The 14,754-nt window shown below is 46.2% G+C and overlaps 1 protein-coding gene across 2 annotated transcripts in view; it reads right to left on the reverse strand.

Moving 5' to 3' along the window:
- CCDC50 (coiled-coil domain containing 50) overlaps positions 1–14,754 on the reverse strand; it is a 29,223-nt gene that overhangs the window by 8,082 nt on the left and 6,387 nt on the right. For both annotated transcript variants that reach the window (XM_087702202.1, XM_087702204.1), the window contains exons 2-7: positions 13,431–13,516; positions 10,218–10,280; positions 7,065–7,197; positions 6,242–6,323; positions 2,118–2,196; positions 539–666 (exon numbers count right to left, since the gene is read on the reverse strand). In XM_087702202.1, the coding sequence (XP_087558328.1) occupies positions 539–666; positions 2,118–2,196; positions 6,242–6,323; positions 7,065–7,197; positions 10,218–10,280; positions 13,431–13,479 (534 nt within the window). In that variant the 5' untranslated portion in view covers positions 13,480–13,516. The remainder of the gene's footprint in view (positions 1–538; positions 667–2,117; positions 2,197–6,241; positions 6,324–7,064; positions 7,198–10,217; positions 10,281–13,430; positions 13,517–14,754) is intronic.

The raw sequence follows: 14,754 nt of genomic DNA on the forward strand, positions 1-14,754 counted from the left end.
ACTACCCATGGCCAACTATGACCAACTCCCTATGGCCAACCATGACCAACTCCCTATGGCCAACCATGACCAACTCCCTATGGCCAACCATGAGCAACTACCCATGGCCAACTATGACCAACTCCCTATGGCCAACCATGACCAACTCCCTATGGCCAACCATGACCAACTCCCCATAGCCAACCATGACCAACTCTCCATGGCCAACTATAACCAACTCTATATGGCCAACCATGGCCAACTCCCCATGGCCAACCATGGCCAACACCCCATGGCCAATTGCCTGTGGCGAGTTCGCCGGGGCGAGTTGTCCCATTCTGCCAATGAACATGGTGGCCTGCCAAGAAGCAGAAGAGGGTCACCCCAAGATCGAGGTGGGGCCCACGGCCCACCCCTTTCTCTCCCTCCCTCCTTTTTCTGCTCTGGTTGGCAAGGGGACGATCCTAGTTTTGAGACGATGGTTTCCGTTGGCATTTCTAAGAGGCAGCACGGCAATGCCCTGCTTTCCCTGGCCTTGGCTCCCTGATCGGTAGAGTACCATCCGTGTTTGTTCCTCTTCTTCCTCCTCCTGCAGCTTCCGGGCCAGCTCCTCGTCTTCCTGGAACTGCTGTTGGATCTGGAGCTCCAGCCTGGCCATCTCCCAGTGCAGGGCTTCAGGGATGCCATCTGGAGACCCAAAGGAAAAAGAGGGATGGGGAAAATTCGAACAGAGGTGGGAGGGACCTCAGAGGTCATCTATGCCAACCATGACCAACTCCCAGAGGTGGGTTCCTACCAATTCGCACCAGTTCGGTAGAACCGGTTCGTCAAATCTACCGAACCGGTTAGAAGAGGTTCCACCAGCGGACCCGGAAAGCAGGCCACACCTACAGAAGAGGTTCCAAAAGTTTTTTGAAACCCACCTCTTCCACACACACAGAGACACACACAAAAATACACACACAGAGAGAGAGAGACAGTCAGACAGACAGACTGACTGACTGACACAGAGAAAAAGAGAAAGATAAAGAAAGGAAGAAATAAATAAATAAAAAAAAGAAAAAAGAAAGAAAAAGAGTGATAGAGAGATGAAAGAAAAAAAAGAAAAAAGAGACAGACACAAAAGGAAGGAAAGAGAGAAAGAAAGAAAGGAAGGAAGGAAGGAAGGAAGGAAGAAATAAATAAAGAAAAAAAGAAAAAAAGAAAGAAAAAGAGTGAGAGAGAGATGAAAGAAAAAAAAGAAAAAAGAGACAGACACAAAAGGAAGGAAAGAAAGAAAGAAAGAAAGAAAGGAAGGAAGGAAGAAATAAATAAATAAAAAAAGAAAAAAGAAAGAAAAAGAGTGAGAGAGAGATGAAAGAAAAAAAGAAAAAAGAGACAGACACAAAAGGAAGGAAAGAGAGAAAGAAAGGAAGGAAGGAAGGAAGGAAGAAATAAATAAAGAAAAAAAGAAAAAAAGAAAGAAAAAGAGTGAGAGAGAGATGAAAGAAAAAAAAGAAAACAGGGACAGAGAGACAAAAGGAAGGAAAGAGAGAGAGAGAGAGAGAAAGAAAGGAAGGAATAAATAAATAAATAAATAAATAAATAAATAGAAAAAGTGAGAGAGAGATGAAAGAAAGGAGAGAGACAGAGAGAGAGAACACATGGCCGGCAAGCCACACCCACCAGGTCACATGGCCGGCAAGCCACTCCCACAAAGGAGGCCACACCCACAGAGTAGGTTTGAAAATTTTTTGAAACCCACCACTGCCAACTCCCCATGGCCAACTAATATGGATGCCAAAACACTTGTAACCAAAACGACATGCTGGATGTAATGGATGAGAATTTTTTTTATGTTGGTTTTTTTAATGTTTAAAAATAAAAACAAATTCCAAAAAAAATATGAAGGACTAGTGGGGTATGATAGCAATGTTCCAATATTGGAGGGGCTGCCTCAAAGAGGACCAGGGGTGTGTGTGGTCATCTTATTTTCCAAAGCACCAGAAGGCAAGAGGAGAAACAATCGATGGAAACTAATCAAGGAGGGAAGCAACTTGGAAGAAACTTTCCCGACAATGAAGACAATTCACCAGTGGAACAGCTTGCCACCAGAGGTTGTGGGCGCCCCATCCCTAAGCACATAGCTCGTCCCTTACCTCTTGTCCCACGCGAGGGCCTTTGCTTCGGCTGACCGCTCTCGTCCTTTTCCAGGTTATGGAACCGTTTGACTCTCTCCTGGGTGGGAGAAACAAAAGAAAACAGAAAAAAAAATCTCCTTCATGAGAACTAGAGCCTTGCTTGCTTGGATCTCCCTGGGCGAAACCCCAGCCTCCTTTGAGCGTCTGCCCTCAACAAACAAACCGCAAACCCAAGAGAAACCAACATCAAACCATGATGGGGTCAGGCAGGGGTGACTTAAGAAGGGGCTACCCCCCAGATGTCCTTGATTCATCAGCTGCCTTTCCTGTTCCAAGAAGTGAGTCTTGGAACCAAATTTGGTAACGAATTAAAATAAAAACTCTGTATAATGCTTCCTTCTAACAATCCTACTTTCTCAGGGTTTATGGAGATTCCCAGTTGTCCCCAAAGTGCTTTTTCAAGAGGCAACTGAACATCCGAGAAACTCAAAGGTAAACGATAAAGGTTCCCCTCGCACATATGTGCTTGTCGTTCCCGACTCTAGGGGGCGCTGCTCATCTCCGTTTGAAAGCCGAAGAGCCAGCGCTGTCCGAAGACGTCTCCGTGGTCATGTGGCCGGCAGGACTCAACGCCCGAAGACGCACGGAGGACGCCAGTCCCTTCCCACCAAAGGTGGTCCCTATTTTTCTACTTTTAAAAAAAAAATTATTTTATTATTTTAAACACATAAGCACATCAACAAAAACAAACACATAACTTAAAAACAACATAGGAACAATAAGTTCCATCGTATATCATACCGCAGTTCCGAATCGGTTTCTTTGCAGTTAGTGTTTTCCTTTCTATACGTTTCTATCTTGCGTTCATAATCTCCTTATTCGTTATCCATTTTTATGTACATTTCTTTATTTATTTAAACTTAGCTACTTATGACCAAATATTATTTACCTATATTGTGCTTTATATTATTATTGTCATTTATTCTCTTACATACAGATTATAGATATACATTCACATAATTATTCTTTTTCTTTGCCATTCTTATAATTATTATTATTCCATTTGGAAGGTTATAAGGTATAGTTTAAAATGCTTTGTTTACCATCCTTCGCACCTGCTATGACACCACCTTGTTTTCTCTTTCTTTTCTTTTCTCCCTCCCTTCCTTCTCGCCTTCCTTCCTTCCTCGTCTCCGTCCCCTTCTTCCTTCCCTTACCTCTTCCCTACTCCTAACCTTTCTCTTCTCCTTCCTACCTTCTCTCCTTCCTTCCTTCCTTCCTCGTCTCCGTCCCCTTCTTCCTTCCCTTCCCTCTTCCCTACTCCTAACCTTTCTCTTCTCCTTCCTACCTTCTCTCCTTCCTTCCTTCCTTCCTCGTCTCCGTCCCCTTCTTCCTTCCCTTCCCTCTTCCCTACTCCTAACCTTTCTCTTCTCCTTCCTACCTTCTCTCCTTCCTTCCTTCCTCCTCTCCGTCCCCTTCTTCCTTCCCTTCCCTCTTCCCTACTCCTACCCTTTCTCTTCTCCTTCCTACCTTCTCTCCTCTTTCTTTCTTTCCCTCCCTCCCCTTCTTCTTTTTCTCTCCATCCCTCCCTATTTTCCTACTTTCGATGTGCTTTCGAACGGCTAGGTTGGCAGAAGCTGGGACAAGTCACGGGAGCTCCCTCCGTTAACGCGGTGGGGCTAGGGATTCGAACCGCCGAACTCCCGACCTTTCTGACCGACTTAGCCACAGAGCCACCTTACAGAGCGGTTACTAAACCCTTCACGTGGTTTTGATTGTTGATACAACTGAGGATTGTATGCCTTTCTGGGTGTTTATTTGAAAGGACGAAATAGAATTATTTAGATGTAAAATAGGATTGTTAAATGGTCCCGTAGCCGGTTCTGAGTTGGCCGTGGTGAGTTATCCCACTACGGGCGGAGAGAGGCCCGTGGGAGAGAAGGATGAATGCCACCGATTGTTCACTGGTGTATCTTTTGTGCAAAAGCTCGCGCCAAAGCCTTCCCCAACTGCATGCATTTGCCAAACGGGTTCCCCACCCTTGTCACGACTGACCAAATCTTGGGCGAAGGGGGAAAAAAAACAACGCAAAAGTGAAATCATGTTACTCTTGCGTTTCGCTCTTCAATGTCTCGGAACGGGGTTCAATACGCCTGATCGGCAAGGCGAAGTATTTGGATCGGACCCCAAAAATCACCCGCAGGGAGAAAGAAAAGGGCAGCGGCCGACTCTCGCAAGCTACAAGGAAGTGGGGGGGGGGGGAATTTCCCGACGGTGAGAACCAGGGAACAGTGGAACAGCTTGCCACCGGGAGTTGTGAGATTCTCCAAGACTGGAAGGGTTTGAAGTAGAGATTTGGGCAGACAGATTTGTCTGAAATGGTATAAGGTCTCCGTCTCGAGCAGGGGGATGGACTAGAAGACCTCCAAGGCCCCTTCCCAGCCCTGTGATTCTACGATTCTGAGGTAGATAAATAAGATAATGGATGGATGGATGGATGGATGGATGGATGGAAGGAAGGAAGGAAGGAAGGAAGGACAGATAGATGGACAGACGGAAGAACTCCAGAATGACATAGGGTCTCCTCCTTGAGCAGGGGGTTGGACTAGAAGACCTCCAAGGTCCCTTCCAACCATGTAATTCTGATTCTGAGATAAATAAATATGATACAGGATAATGGATGGATGGATGGATGGATGGATGGATGGATGGATGGAAGAGCTCCAGAGTGATATCGGGTCTCCTGCTTGAGCAGGGGGTTGGACTAGAAGACCTCCAAGGTCCCTTCCAACCATGTAATTCTGATTCTGAGATAAATAAATATGATACAGGATAATGGATGGATGGATGGATGGATGGATGGATGGATGGATGGATGGATGGATGGGCTCCAGAGTGATATCGGGTCTCCTGCTTGAGCAGGGGGTTGGACTAGAAGACCTCCAAGGTCCCTTCCAACCATGTAATTCTGATTCTGAGATAAATAAATATGATACAAGATAGATGGATGGATGGATGGATGGATGGATGGATGGAAGGAAGGAAGGAAGGAAGGAAGGAAGGAAGGAAGGAAGGAAGGGCTCCAGGTTGATATCGGGTCTCCTGCTTGAGCAGGGGGTTGGACTAGAAGACCTCCAAGGTCCCTTCCAACCATGTAATTCTGATTCTGAGATAAATAAATATAATACAAGATAGATGGATGGATGGATGGATGGATGGATGGATGGATGGATGGATGGATGGATGGAAGGAAGGAAGGAAGGAAGGAAGGAAGGAAGGAAGGAAGGAAGGAAGGAAGGAAGGAAGGAAGGAAGGGCTCCAGGGTGATATCGGGTCTCCTGCTTGAGCAGGGGGTTGGACTAGAAGACCTCCAAGGTCCCTTCCAACTTTACGATTCTATGTTCTGTGTTTCTATGATTCTAAGATTTGGTTAGTCATAGCATAGACGATTGTAGGATCTGACCTTCCCAGTAAAAAGCAATGGGTGGAAACTAACCAAGGAGAGAAGCAACCTGCAATGAAGGAGAAACTTTGCAACACGGAGGATAATCAACCAATGGAACAGCTTGCCACCAGAAGTGGTGACTGCTCCATCACTGGAGGTTTTTAAGAAGAGGTTGGACACTCACCTGTCTGAATTATCAAGGAAAACCAGTAGGGGTGGCATGACACCAGTGTTCCAATATTTAAGGGATTTGTTACAGAGAAGGAGCGACATTCGTTAACAAGCGTTTTTGCTTAGTGACAGACATTTCAGGCTCCATTGTGGGTGTACGTCAAGGACCTTAGCCCAGAAAAATCTTACTGGCTACCTCCAGAAACACAAAAGCTCCCATCCTTGCAACTTTGGCACAAGCTGGTGTTTGCAAAGCAATAGCAGTAGACTTATATACCGCTTCATAGGGCTTTCAGCCCTCTCTAAGCGGTTTACAGAGAGTCAGCATATTGCCCCCAACAATCTGGGTCCTCATTTTACCCACCTCGGAAGGATGGAAGGCTGAGTCAACCCTGAGCCGGTGAGATTTGAACCGCTGACCTGCTGATCTAGCAGTAGCCTGCAGTGCTGCATTTAACCACTGCGCCACCTTGGCTCAAAGAGAGTCAAAGCCACAGCAATTTGTACTAGAAAGATCATTTCCTACCTTATCTTTTGCCTTCTTCCGATCCTCCTTTCCTGCTTTCATCTGAAGGTCTTCCTGGGCGTTTTTAGGATCTCCCTCTGGGCTACAGGTTGACCGAGGAAGAGGGAGTTAGAAGAAGCAATTCTGGCTTTCTTGAATATCAGACAGAATCACAGAAGGGACCCTGGAGGTCTTCTAGTCCAACCCCCTGCTCAAGCAGGAGACCCTAGGCCATTTCCATCCGTCCGTCCATCCATCCATCCATCCATCCATCCATCCATCCATCCATCCATCCATCAGAATAAAGCTGTAAGGGACCTTGGAGGTCTTCTAGTCCAACCCCCTGCTCAAGCAGGAGACCCTAGGCAATTTCCATCCATCCATCCATCCATCCATCCATCCATCCATCCATCCCTCCATCCATCCCTCCATCCATCCATCCATCCATCCATCAGAATAAAGCTGTAAGGGACCTTGGAGGTCTTCTAGTCCAACCCCCTGCTCAAGCAGGAGACCCTAGGCAATTTCCATCCATCCATCCATCCCACCATCCCACTATCCCACCATCCATCCATCCATCCATCCATCCATCCATCCATCCATCCATCCATCCATCCATCAGAATAGAGCTGTAAGGGACCTTGGAGGTCTTCTAGTCCAACTCCCTGCTCAAGCAGGAGATCCTAGACCATTTCCTTCCATCCATCCATCCATCCATCCATCCATCCATCCATCCATCCATCCATCCATCCCATTTCCACTACCGGTTCGGGTGAACTGGTCCAAACTGGCTGAATACCACCTTTGTCCTGAACCCAAGAGAAAGGGAGAAGGAGAAGCCTACCTTTCTTTCGGTGGTGGCCTGCTATCCTGAAGCTTCTGAGCTTCCACCTCTTGGTTTTGAAGCCTCTTGGCCATTCGGAGGTCATTCTGGACCAGCTGGTTCTTCTGAATGTTGGAAGCGTAGTGCAGTTCGACTGAGAGAGAGAGAGAGAGAGAGAGAGAGAGACGGAAAAGAAGGAAGACTCAGGAAGAGCAGTGGGGAAAAAAAGACCTCACCTTCCTTAGTCTTTGGGGTGGCTTTTCTGGAGAGGACATTCCTGCTGGTTCTCTGTTGTGGCCTGCCAGTGGCCAGCGGAGCCGGCGGCAGAGTCGGAAAGTGAGGAGGTTGGGGAGGAAGATGGGCCAGTCCTGGAGTCTGGGGAAGGCTCGGATGAAGACTCTGTGTCGGAGGCAGAGAGGGGGCCAAGGCCATCCCACAGTTTTCAGCTGCCTTCGCACTTGGAGATCAGTGGGGCAGAAGAACAGCTGGAGCCTTTTCCCGATGTATGCAGAGTGGCCAAATGAAGGGAACAGGAAGGAACAAGGGTCGATTTGGGAGTAAAGCCACAGGTGGATGGTAAATGTCCCCACCCATATGGATTAGGTGAGGGTCTTGTGAGGGATTAGGTGAGGGTCTTGTGAGGGATTAGGTGAGGGTTTTGTGAGGGATTAGGTGAGGGTCTTGTGAGGGATTAGGTGAGGATTTTGTGAGGGATTAGGTGAGGGTCTTGTGAGGGATTAGGTGAGGATTTTGTGAGGCATTAGGTGAGGGTTTTGTGAGGCATTAGGTGAGGGTTTTGTGAGGCATTAGGTGAGGGTTTTGTGAGGGATTAGGTGAGGGTTTTGTGAGGCATTAGGTGAGGGTTTTGTGAGGCATTAGGTGAGGGTTTTGTGAGGCATTAGGCGAGGGTCTTGTGAGGGATTAGGTGAGGATTTTGTGAGGGATTAGGTGAGGGTCTTGTGAGGGATTAGGTGAGAGTCTTGTGAGGGATTAGGTGAGGATTTTGTGAGGGATTAGGTGAGGGTCTTGTGAGGGATTAGGTGAGGATTTTGTGAGGGATTAGGTGAGGATTTTGTGAGGCATTAGGTGAGGGTTTTGTGAGGCATTAGGCGAGGGTCTTGTGAGGGATTAGGTGAGGGTCTTGTGAGGGATTAGGTGAGGGTCTTGTGAGGGATTAGGTGAGGGTTTTGTGAGGCATTAGGTAAGGGTTTTGTGAGGGATTAGGTGAGGGTCTTGTGAGGGATTAGGTGAGGGTCTTGTGAGGGATTAGGTGAGGGTTTTGTGAGGGATTAGGTGAGGGTTTTGTGAGGGATTAGGTGAGGGTTTTGTGAGGGATTAGGTGAGGGTCTTGTGAGGCATTAGGTAAGGGTTTTGTGAGGGATTAGGTGAGATTTTGTGAGGCATTAGGTGAGGGTTTTGTGAGGGATTAGATGAGGGCTTTGTGATGGGTTGTGATGGGTCAGGTGTGCCTCACATTAGGTGAGGGTCTTGTGAAGGTTTAGGTGAGGGTTTTGTGAGGGATTAGGTGAGGATCTTGTGATGGGCCGTGATACGTCAGGTGTGCCTCACATTAGGTGAGGGGTCTTAGGATGAGTCAGATGTGGGACATGCCAGGTGAGGGTCTGGAGATGGGTATTGTGATGTGTTGGCCATGTTAAGGGAGAGTAGTTTCAGGTGAGGGTTTGGGGATGGCTCCTGCGATGGTTCAGGTGAGGGTCACATCAGGTGAGGAACTTCGGAGGGGCCTTGGGATGGCTCAGTGAGACCCTTGGCAGGGGTCAGGGGTGGGTGTGTCAAGTGAGGGTCTTCTACGGGGTCTTGTGATGGGGAGGTCACATCAAGTGAGTGAGGGTCATTGGGAGGGGAATCACTGCTTGCAGGGTGAGAGTTGCGTGCCTTGATTGAAGGCCGCAGCCGTCACTACTTGGATGTGCGGCGGGTTCGAATTCTGAGGAGGCCATAGGCCGTTTCGGACACCAAAGAGGGCCACTTCTCTCTGCTGGCTAGAAAGGGGTGGTGAGAGGGGGGGGTCAGAAAAGCCCCCCCCCCGCCTATCTGTAGGGCAGCCATTCGTGTCCCACGGAAAGAGCAAGTGCCCTCTCTTTCCCCCTCCGTTCCTGGCTCAGCCGAGACACGTTGAAGCTTAGAAAAGTCCTTTCCTTGCCCTGAACTCTCAAGCCATTAATCCCCGGCCAGACAGTCGGTGGAGGGGGGGGAGGAGGAGGGGGAGGGGGACAAAGAGACTGTCATCCAAAGAGCCTTTGACGTCACAGAATGATTCACGAGAGCAAAAGGACAGTCCTTGCCACCCGCTGCCAAGAGAGAGAGAGAGAGAGATGGGGCAACCTTGAGAGCGGGCCCTTAAAATGCCATCTCATCTGGCAAGGCCCGGACCCTTGTAAAGCTGTCTGCACGCCGAATTCCCCAAAGCGATAAGACTCCATCTCGTTAATTGGAAAGGGGGACGTTGCCAAACACACAAAACAGACCCTCCATGCTCCTTCATGTTGTCGAGACGGCACACGGGGAGGGAGGGGGGGCATCTTGGAGGGAGGGGATGCGAAATGCTGGAAAGACACACACACACACACACACACACACACACACACACACACACTCACAACAGAAAGGGGGCAAACTTGCCAAGTTGGCACAGGGTGACTCGTTCCCCCATTCAATTTTATTACTTAACGTCATTCAAACGTTGTTTTCATTTCTGTCGTTCTAGTATCCTCTCAGAAGTTGGAAATGCGCCAACATTGGAAGTTTCTAAAGAAGAGATTGGACCACCATTCGGTCTGAAAGGGTGTAGGGTCTCCTGCCTGAGCAGGGGGTTGGACTAGAAGACCTCTAAGGACCCTTTCAGTCCTATCATAATCAGTAGAATCTAGAAGTTGGGAATGCTCCAACACTGGAAGTTTCTAAAGAAGAGATTGGACCACCATTGGGTCTGAAATGGTGTAGGGTCTCCTGCCTGAGCAGGGGGTTGGACTAGAAGACCTCTAAAGTTCCTCCCAACCCTGTCATTCGATTCTACCCTTTCTTTTAATGATTCTATTCCACAATTCCTTCGACAGTCGGGCAATTCTTGCCCCGAAGATAGTTGCCCCGTGGCAAGTTGGCCACAGTGAGTTGCCACTCGCGCCCCCCCACCCCAAAATTCCCCATCCTTACTCTCTTGTTCTTGTAGACAATAGGCCAACGCACCGTCTTCCAGGACAGCGAAATCTCGGCAAACTGCAGGAGGAAAAACAGGAAAAAAATTGGGATTTTACAGCCTGTGCACTCCAAAGAATGCGCCTGAAGGAGACGCATCAAAGCGCTGAGCTGGGAAAGGCAATTCCAGACATGTTCAGGATTTCCCAACAGGAACTTAAAATTTGAGAGCTAGGTTGGAACAGGTGAAACATGTTTATAATTACATGTATGTGTATATGTGTGTGTGTGTGTGTGTTGTATTTGTGCCGATAAATAAATAAAGGGAGACTAGTATAGATCTATTTCAAGCTATTTAGCTCTCATCAGCTAGCCATACCCTTATTGGGATTAGAACCTGTAAGCTGTATTACATATTAGGCAGACATCTTAGCCATTAGGCCACATTAAGACGTCTGCCTAATATGTAATATAGCCCAGGTTCAAATCCCAGTAAGGGTACGGCTAGCTGATGAGAGCTAAATAGCTTGAAATAGCAATTTAATCCCATTTTTAATGGGATTTCTAGCAGGAAGAGACGGTCGGTCTCTGAATGCCATAGGCCAGTGATGGCGAATGTTTCCGGCACCAAATGCCCAAATTGAAATGCTTGTACATTTGTGGGCATGGGCGTGCATGCCAAAAACCTGAAGACCAGCCGTCTGGCACGATTATGTCTGTTTTTTGGGCGTTTTGAGCTGTTTTATGCCGTTTTTCAGGCTGTTTTCAGGCCATTTTTTTCAGGCTGTTTTGGCCCAAACACAGCCTGAAAATGACCTAGAAACGCCCTGAAAACAGCTTTGAAAATGGTTGAAAAACAGCCTGAAAAATGCCCCCCAAAATGCTCCATAAAACAGCCCCCAAAACAGCCAGTTTTGGGCCATTTTTGGCTGGGTTTTGGAGCCATTTCTTGGGATGTTTTGGGCCGAAAAAGGGCATGAAAATGCCCCAAAATGGCTTGAAAATGAAATGAACTGAAAACAGCTTGGGAAACGCTTCAAAAACAGCCTGAAAAATATCCCCCAAAATGCCCCGGAAAATGGCTTGGAAAACAGCCCCAAAAAACATTTTTGGCTGGTTTTGGGGCCATTTTTCAGGCTGTTTTGAGCCAAAAAATGGCCTGAAAATGACCCAAAAACAGCCTGAAAACAGCCTGAACAATGCCCCCCAAATGCCCCTATTTTTTGGCCAATTTTAGCCATTTCTTCAGGCCATTTTCAGGCTGTTTTCCGGTGCTCTGGCACCCACAAAGACCAGCTGGAAACTGGAAGAGCAGCTGGCAACAGCACTCATGCCCGCAGTGAGGGCTCCGCGGGCCATCTCTGGCACCCGTGCAATAAGTTTGCCATCACGGTCATAGGCAACGAGTAAGCGATGCCGGTAAGTCCTCGAATTACGACGCACAATCGAGCCCAGCATTTCCGTCCCTGAGTTGAAACGTTTATCCGGTTTATTCTCTCATTTTAGCAATAGTAATAGCAATAGCAGTTAGACTTATATTCCGCTTCATAGGGCTTTCAGCCCTCTCTAAGCGGTTTACAGAGTCAGCATATTGCCCCCAACAACAATCCGGGTCCTCATTTCACCCACCTCGGAAGGATGGAAGGCTGAGTCAACCCTGAGCCGGTGAGATTTGAACAGCCGAACTGCAGAACTAGCAGTCAGCTGAAGTAGCCTGCAGTGCTACATTTAACCACTGTGCCACCTCGGCTCATTTTACAGCCTTCCTTGCCACTGTTGTTAAGCGAATCACCACATTCAGCGATGAATGTAAATTGCTTGTAAGAAGGTTGCAAAAAGGGGGGTTACGAGACCCTTCAACTGTCGTAAATATGTGTCAAGTTGCCCCGCGGTCGTAAGTGTGGAAAAAAGGGTCCTAAGCCACCTTCCTCAGGGCCGTTGCAACTTCGAAGCATCACTAAATAAACTCAACATCTCCCTGTAGTAAATCTGAGGCTTCTTCTGCCAACAAAAATAATGCGACTTCATCATTTTTGCACTTTTTCCAAAATCTCAACATCTTTTTTTTTTTGTAACAAGGGGACCAAAACTGGATAGCGATAGCAATAGCAGTTAGACTTATATACCGCTTCATAGGGCTTTCGGCCCTCTCTAAGCGGTTTACAGAGTCAGCATATCGCCCCCAACAATCCGGGTCCTCATTTCACCCACCTCGGAAGGATGGAAGGCTGAGTCAACCTTGAGCTGGTGAGATTTGAACCGCTGAACTGCAGCTAAGAGTCAGCTGATGTGGCCTGCAGTACTGCACTCTAACCACTGCGCCACCTCGGCTCTTGAAGTCATATTCCAGGTGTGGCCTTACTAAGGCTTTACAAAGCGGTGCTAACCCTTCACTTGGTTTTCATTCTATGCCTCTGTTTATGCAACCGAGGATCGTATTAGCTTTTTGGGCTGCTGCCCCACACGGGCGGCTCAGGTTTAAATGATCGTCCGCTAGGACTCCAAAGCCCATCTCACAGCAACTTAGAGCTGAGGAGAAACTTCCCGACAGTGAGAACAATTAATCAGTGGAACAGAAGTTGCCTCCAGAAGTTGTGAATGCCCCAACACTGGAAGTCTTTAAGAAGATGCTGGATAGCCATTTGTCTGGAACGAAATATGGTTTCCTGCTTGAGCCAGGGGTTGGACTAGAAGACCTCCAAGGTCCCTTCCAACTCTGCTCTTGTAATTGTAATATGGTTTTTGAGCCAGGTTTCCCCTAATCTGGATTTGTATCTTGGATTTTTCCGCCCCCCCTGGCCAGGTGTAAAAACTTTGCTTTTATTTTTTATTTTTATTTTTATTTTTTATCTGTCCTTTCTTCTTTTTTTTTTTTTTTGATTTTTTCCTCTCCCACTGGTGTGGGCAGGGATTGTTCAAGATTACTTCTTTCATCAATATTTCTAAATAATAATTACAGTTAAATGAAAATGGATATATAATAATGTTTTAGTTAATATGAGTTATATTGGTTGACTGTGGAGGAGATGTACTAAAACTTATCTGTAATTGATTGATACATTTTCTACAGATGTAAAGAAAGATGTGTACCTATTTTAAACTAAAATTAAAAAACATTTATTAAAAAAACTTTGCTTTTACAAATGAACAGTTGCAAGGTCTATGTATAATTTAAAGGGGGGAAAAATTGGGAGGAAGATTCTGAATATTTTTATTCCTCTCATCACGTACCTTCCTGGACGGGGGGCAAGCAGGAACTGTCAATCTGGACGTCAGTCATTGTGTTCTTTACATCAGGGTCAAGATCCCAAGGCAATCTGGAAGAACAAGACAGCAAATTGCTAAGGAGCCGGGCGTGAAGTTCAAGACAAAGAGTATTTGGATTTTTTTTTTTAAGATATTCCTTCTACGGAACGTTCAGAATCCAAAATAGAGTATAGATTATAGAAGATTAAATAAGAGAAGAGAATAAGAATGCGGAACAAAATACAGACTAAAGGAGGGGAGGGGAAGGGAAGATTAGAGAAGAGATTAATAGAGGAGAGGAATGCAGGATAAAATACAGAATAAGGAGAAGAGGGGAGGGGAGGAGAGGAGAATAGAATAGAAAAGAAGAGAAGAGAACAGATTAACAGAGAAAAGGAATGCAGAATAAAATACAGAATAAGGAGAAGAATGGAGGGAGGAGAAGAGAATAGAAAAGAAGAGAAGTGAACAGATTAACAGAGAAAAGGAATGCAGAAGAAATACAGAAGAAGGAGAAGAATGGAGGGAGAAGAGAAAAGAAAACAAGAGAACAGATTAACAGATAAGAGAAATGCAGAATAAAATACAGAAGAAGGAAAAGAATGGAGGGAGGAGAAGAGAAAAGAAAACAAGACAAGAAAACAGATTAACAGAGAAAAGGAATGCAGAATAAATACAGAAGAAGGAGAAGAATGGAGGGAGAAGAGAAAAGAAAACAAGAGAACAGATTAACAGATAAGAGAAATGCAGAATAAAATACAGAAGAAGGAGAAGAATGGAGGGAGGAGAAGAGAAAAGAAAACAAGACAAGAAAACAGATTAACAGAGAAGAGGAATGCAGAATAAAATACAGAAGAAGGAGAAGAACGGAGGGAGAGAAGAGAAGAGAAAAGAAAACAAGAGAAGAGAACAGATTAACAGAGAAAAGGAATGCAGAATAAAATACAGAATAAGGAGAAGAACGGAGGGAGAGAAGAGAAGAGAAAAGAAAACAAGAGAAGAGAACAGATTAACAGAGAAAAGGAATGCAGAATAAAATACAGAAGAAGGAGAAGAACGGAGGGAGAGAAGAGAAGAGAAAAGAAAACAAGACAAGAAAACAGATTAACAGAGAAGAGGAATGCAGAATAAAATACAGAAGAAGGAGAAGAATGGAGGGAGGAGAAGAGACGAGAAAAGAAAACGAGAAGAAAACAGATTAACAGAGAAAAGGAATGCAGAATAAAATACAGAATAAGGAGAAGAATGGAGGGAGAGAAGAGAAGAGAAAAGAAAACAAGAGAAGAGAACAGATTAACAGAGAAAAGGA

The sequence above is a fragment of the Thamnophis sirtalis genome, unplaced genomic scaffold, assembly GCF_051295495.1.
Source record: "Thamnophis sirtalis isolate CommonGarterSnake01/CBP01778 unplaced genomic scaffold, rThaSir2_p1.2 scaffold_15, whole genome shotgun sequence".
In the NCBI taxonomy this organism is placed as follows: domain Eukaryota; kingdom Metazoa; phylum Chordata; class Lepidosauria; order Squamata; family Natricidae; genus Thamnophis; species Thamnophis sirtalis.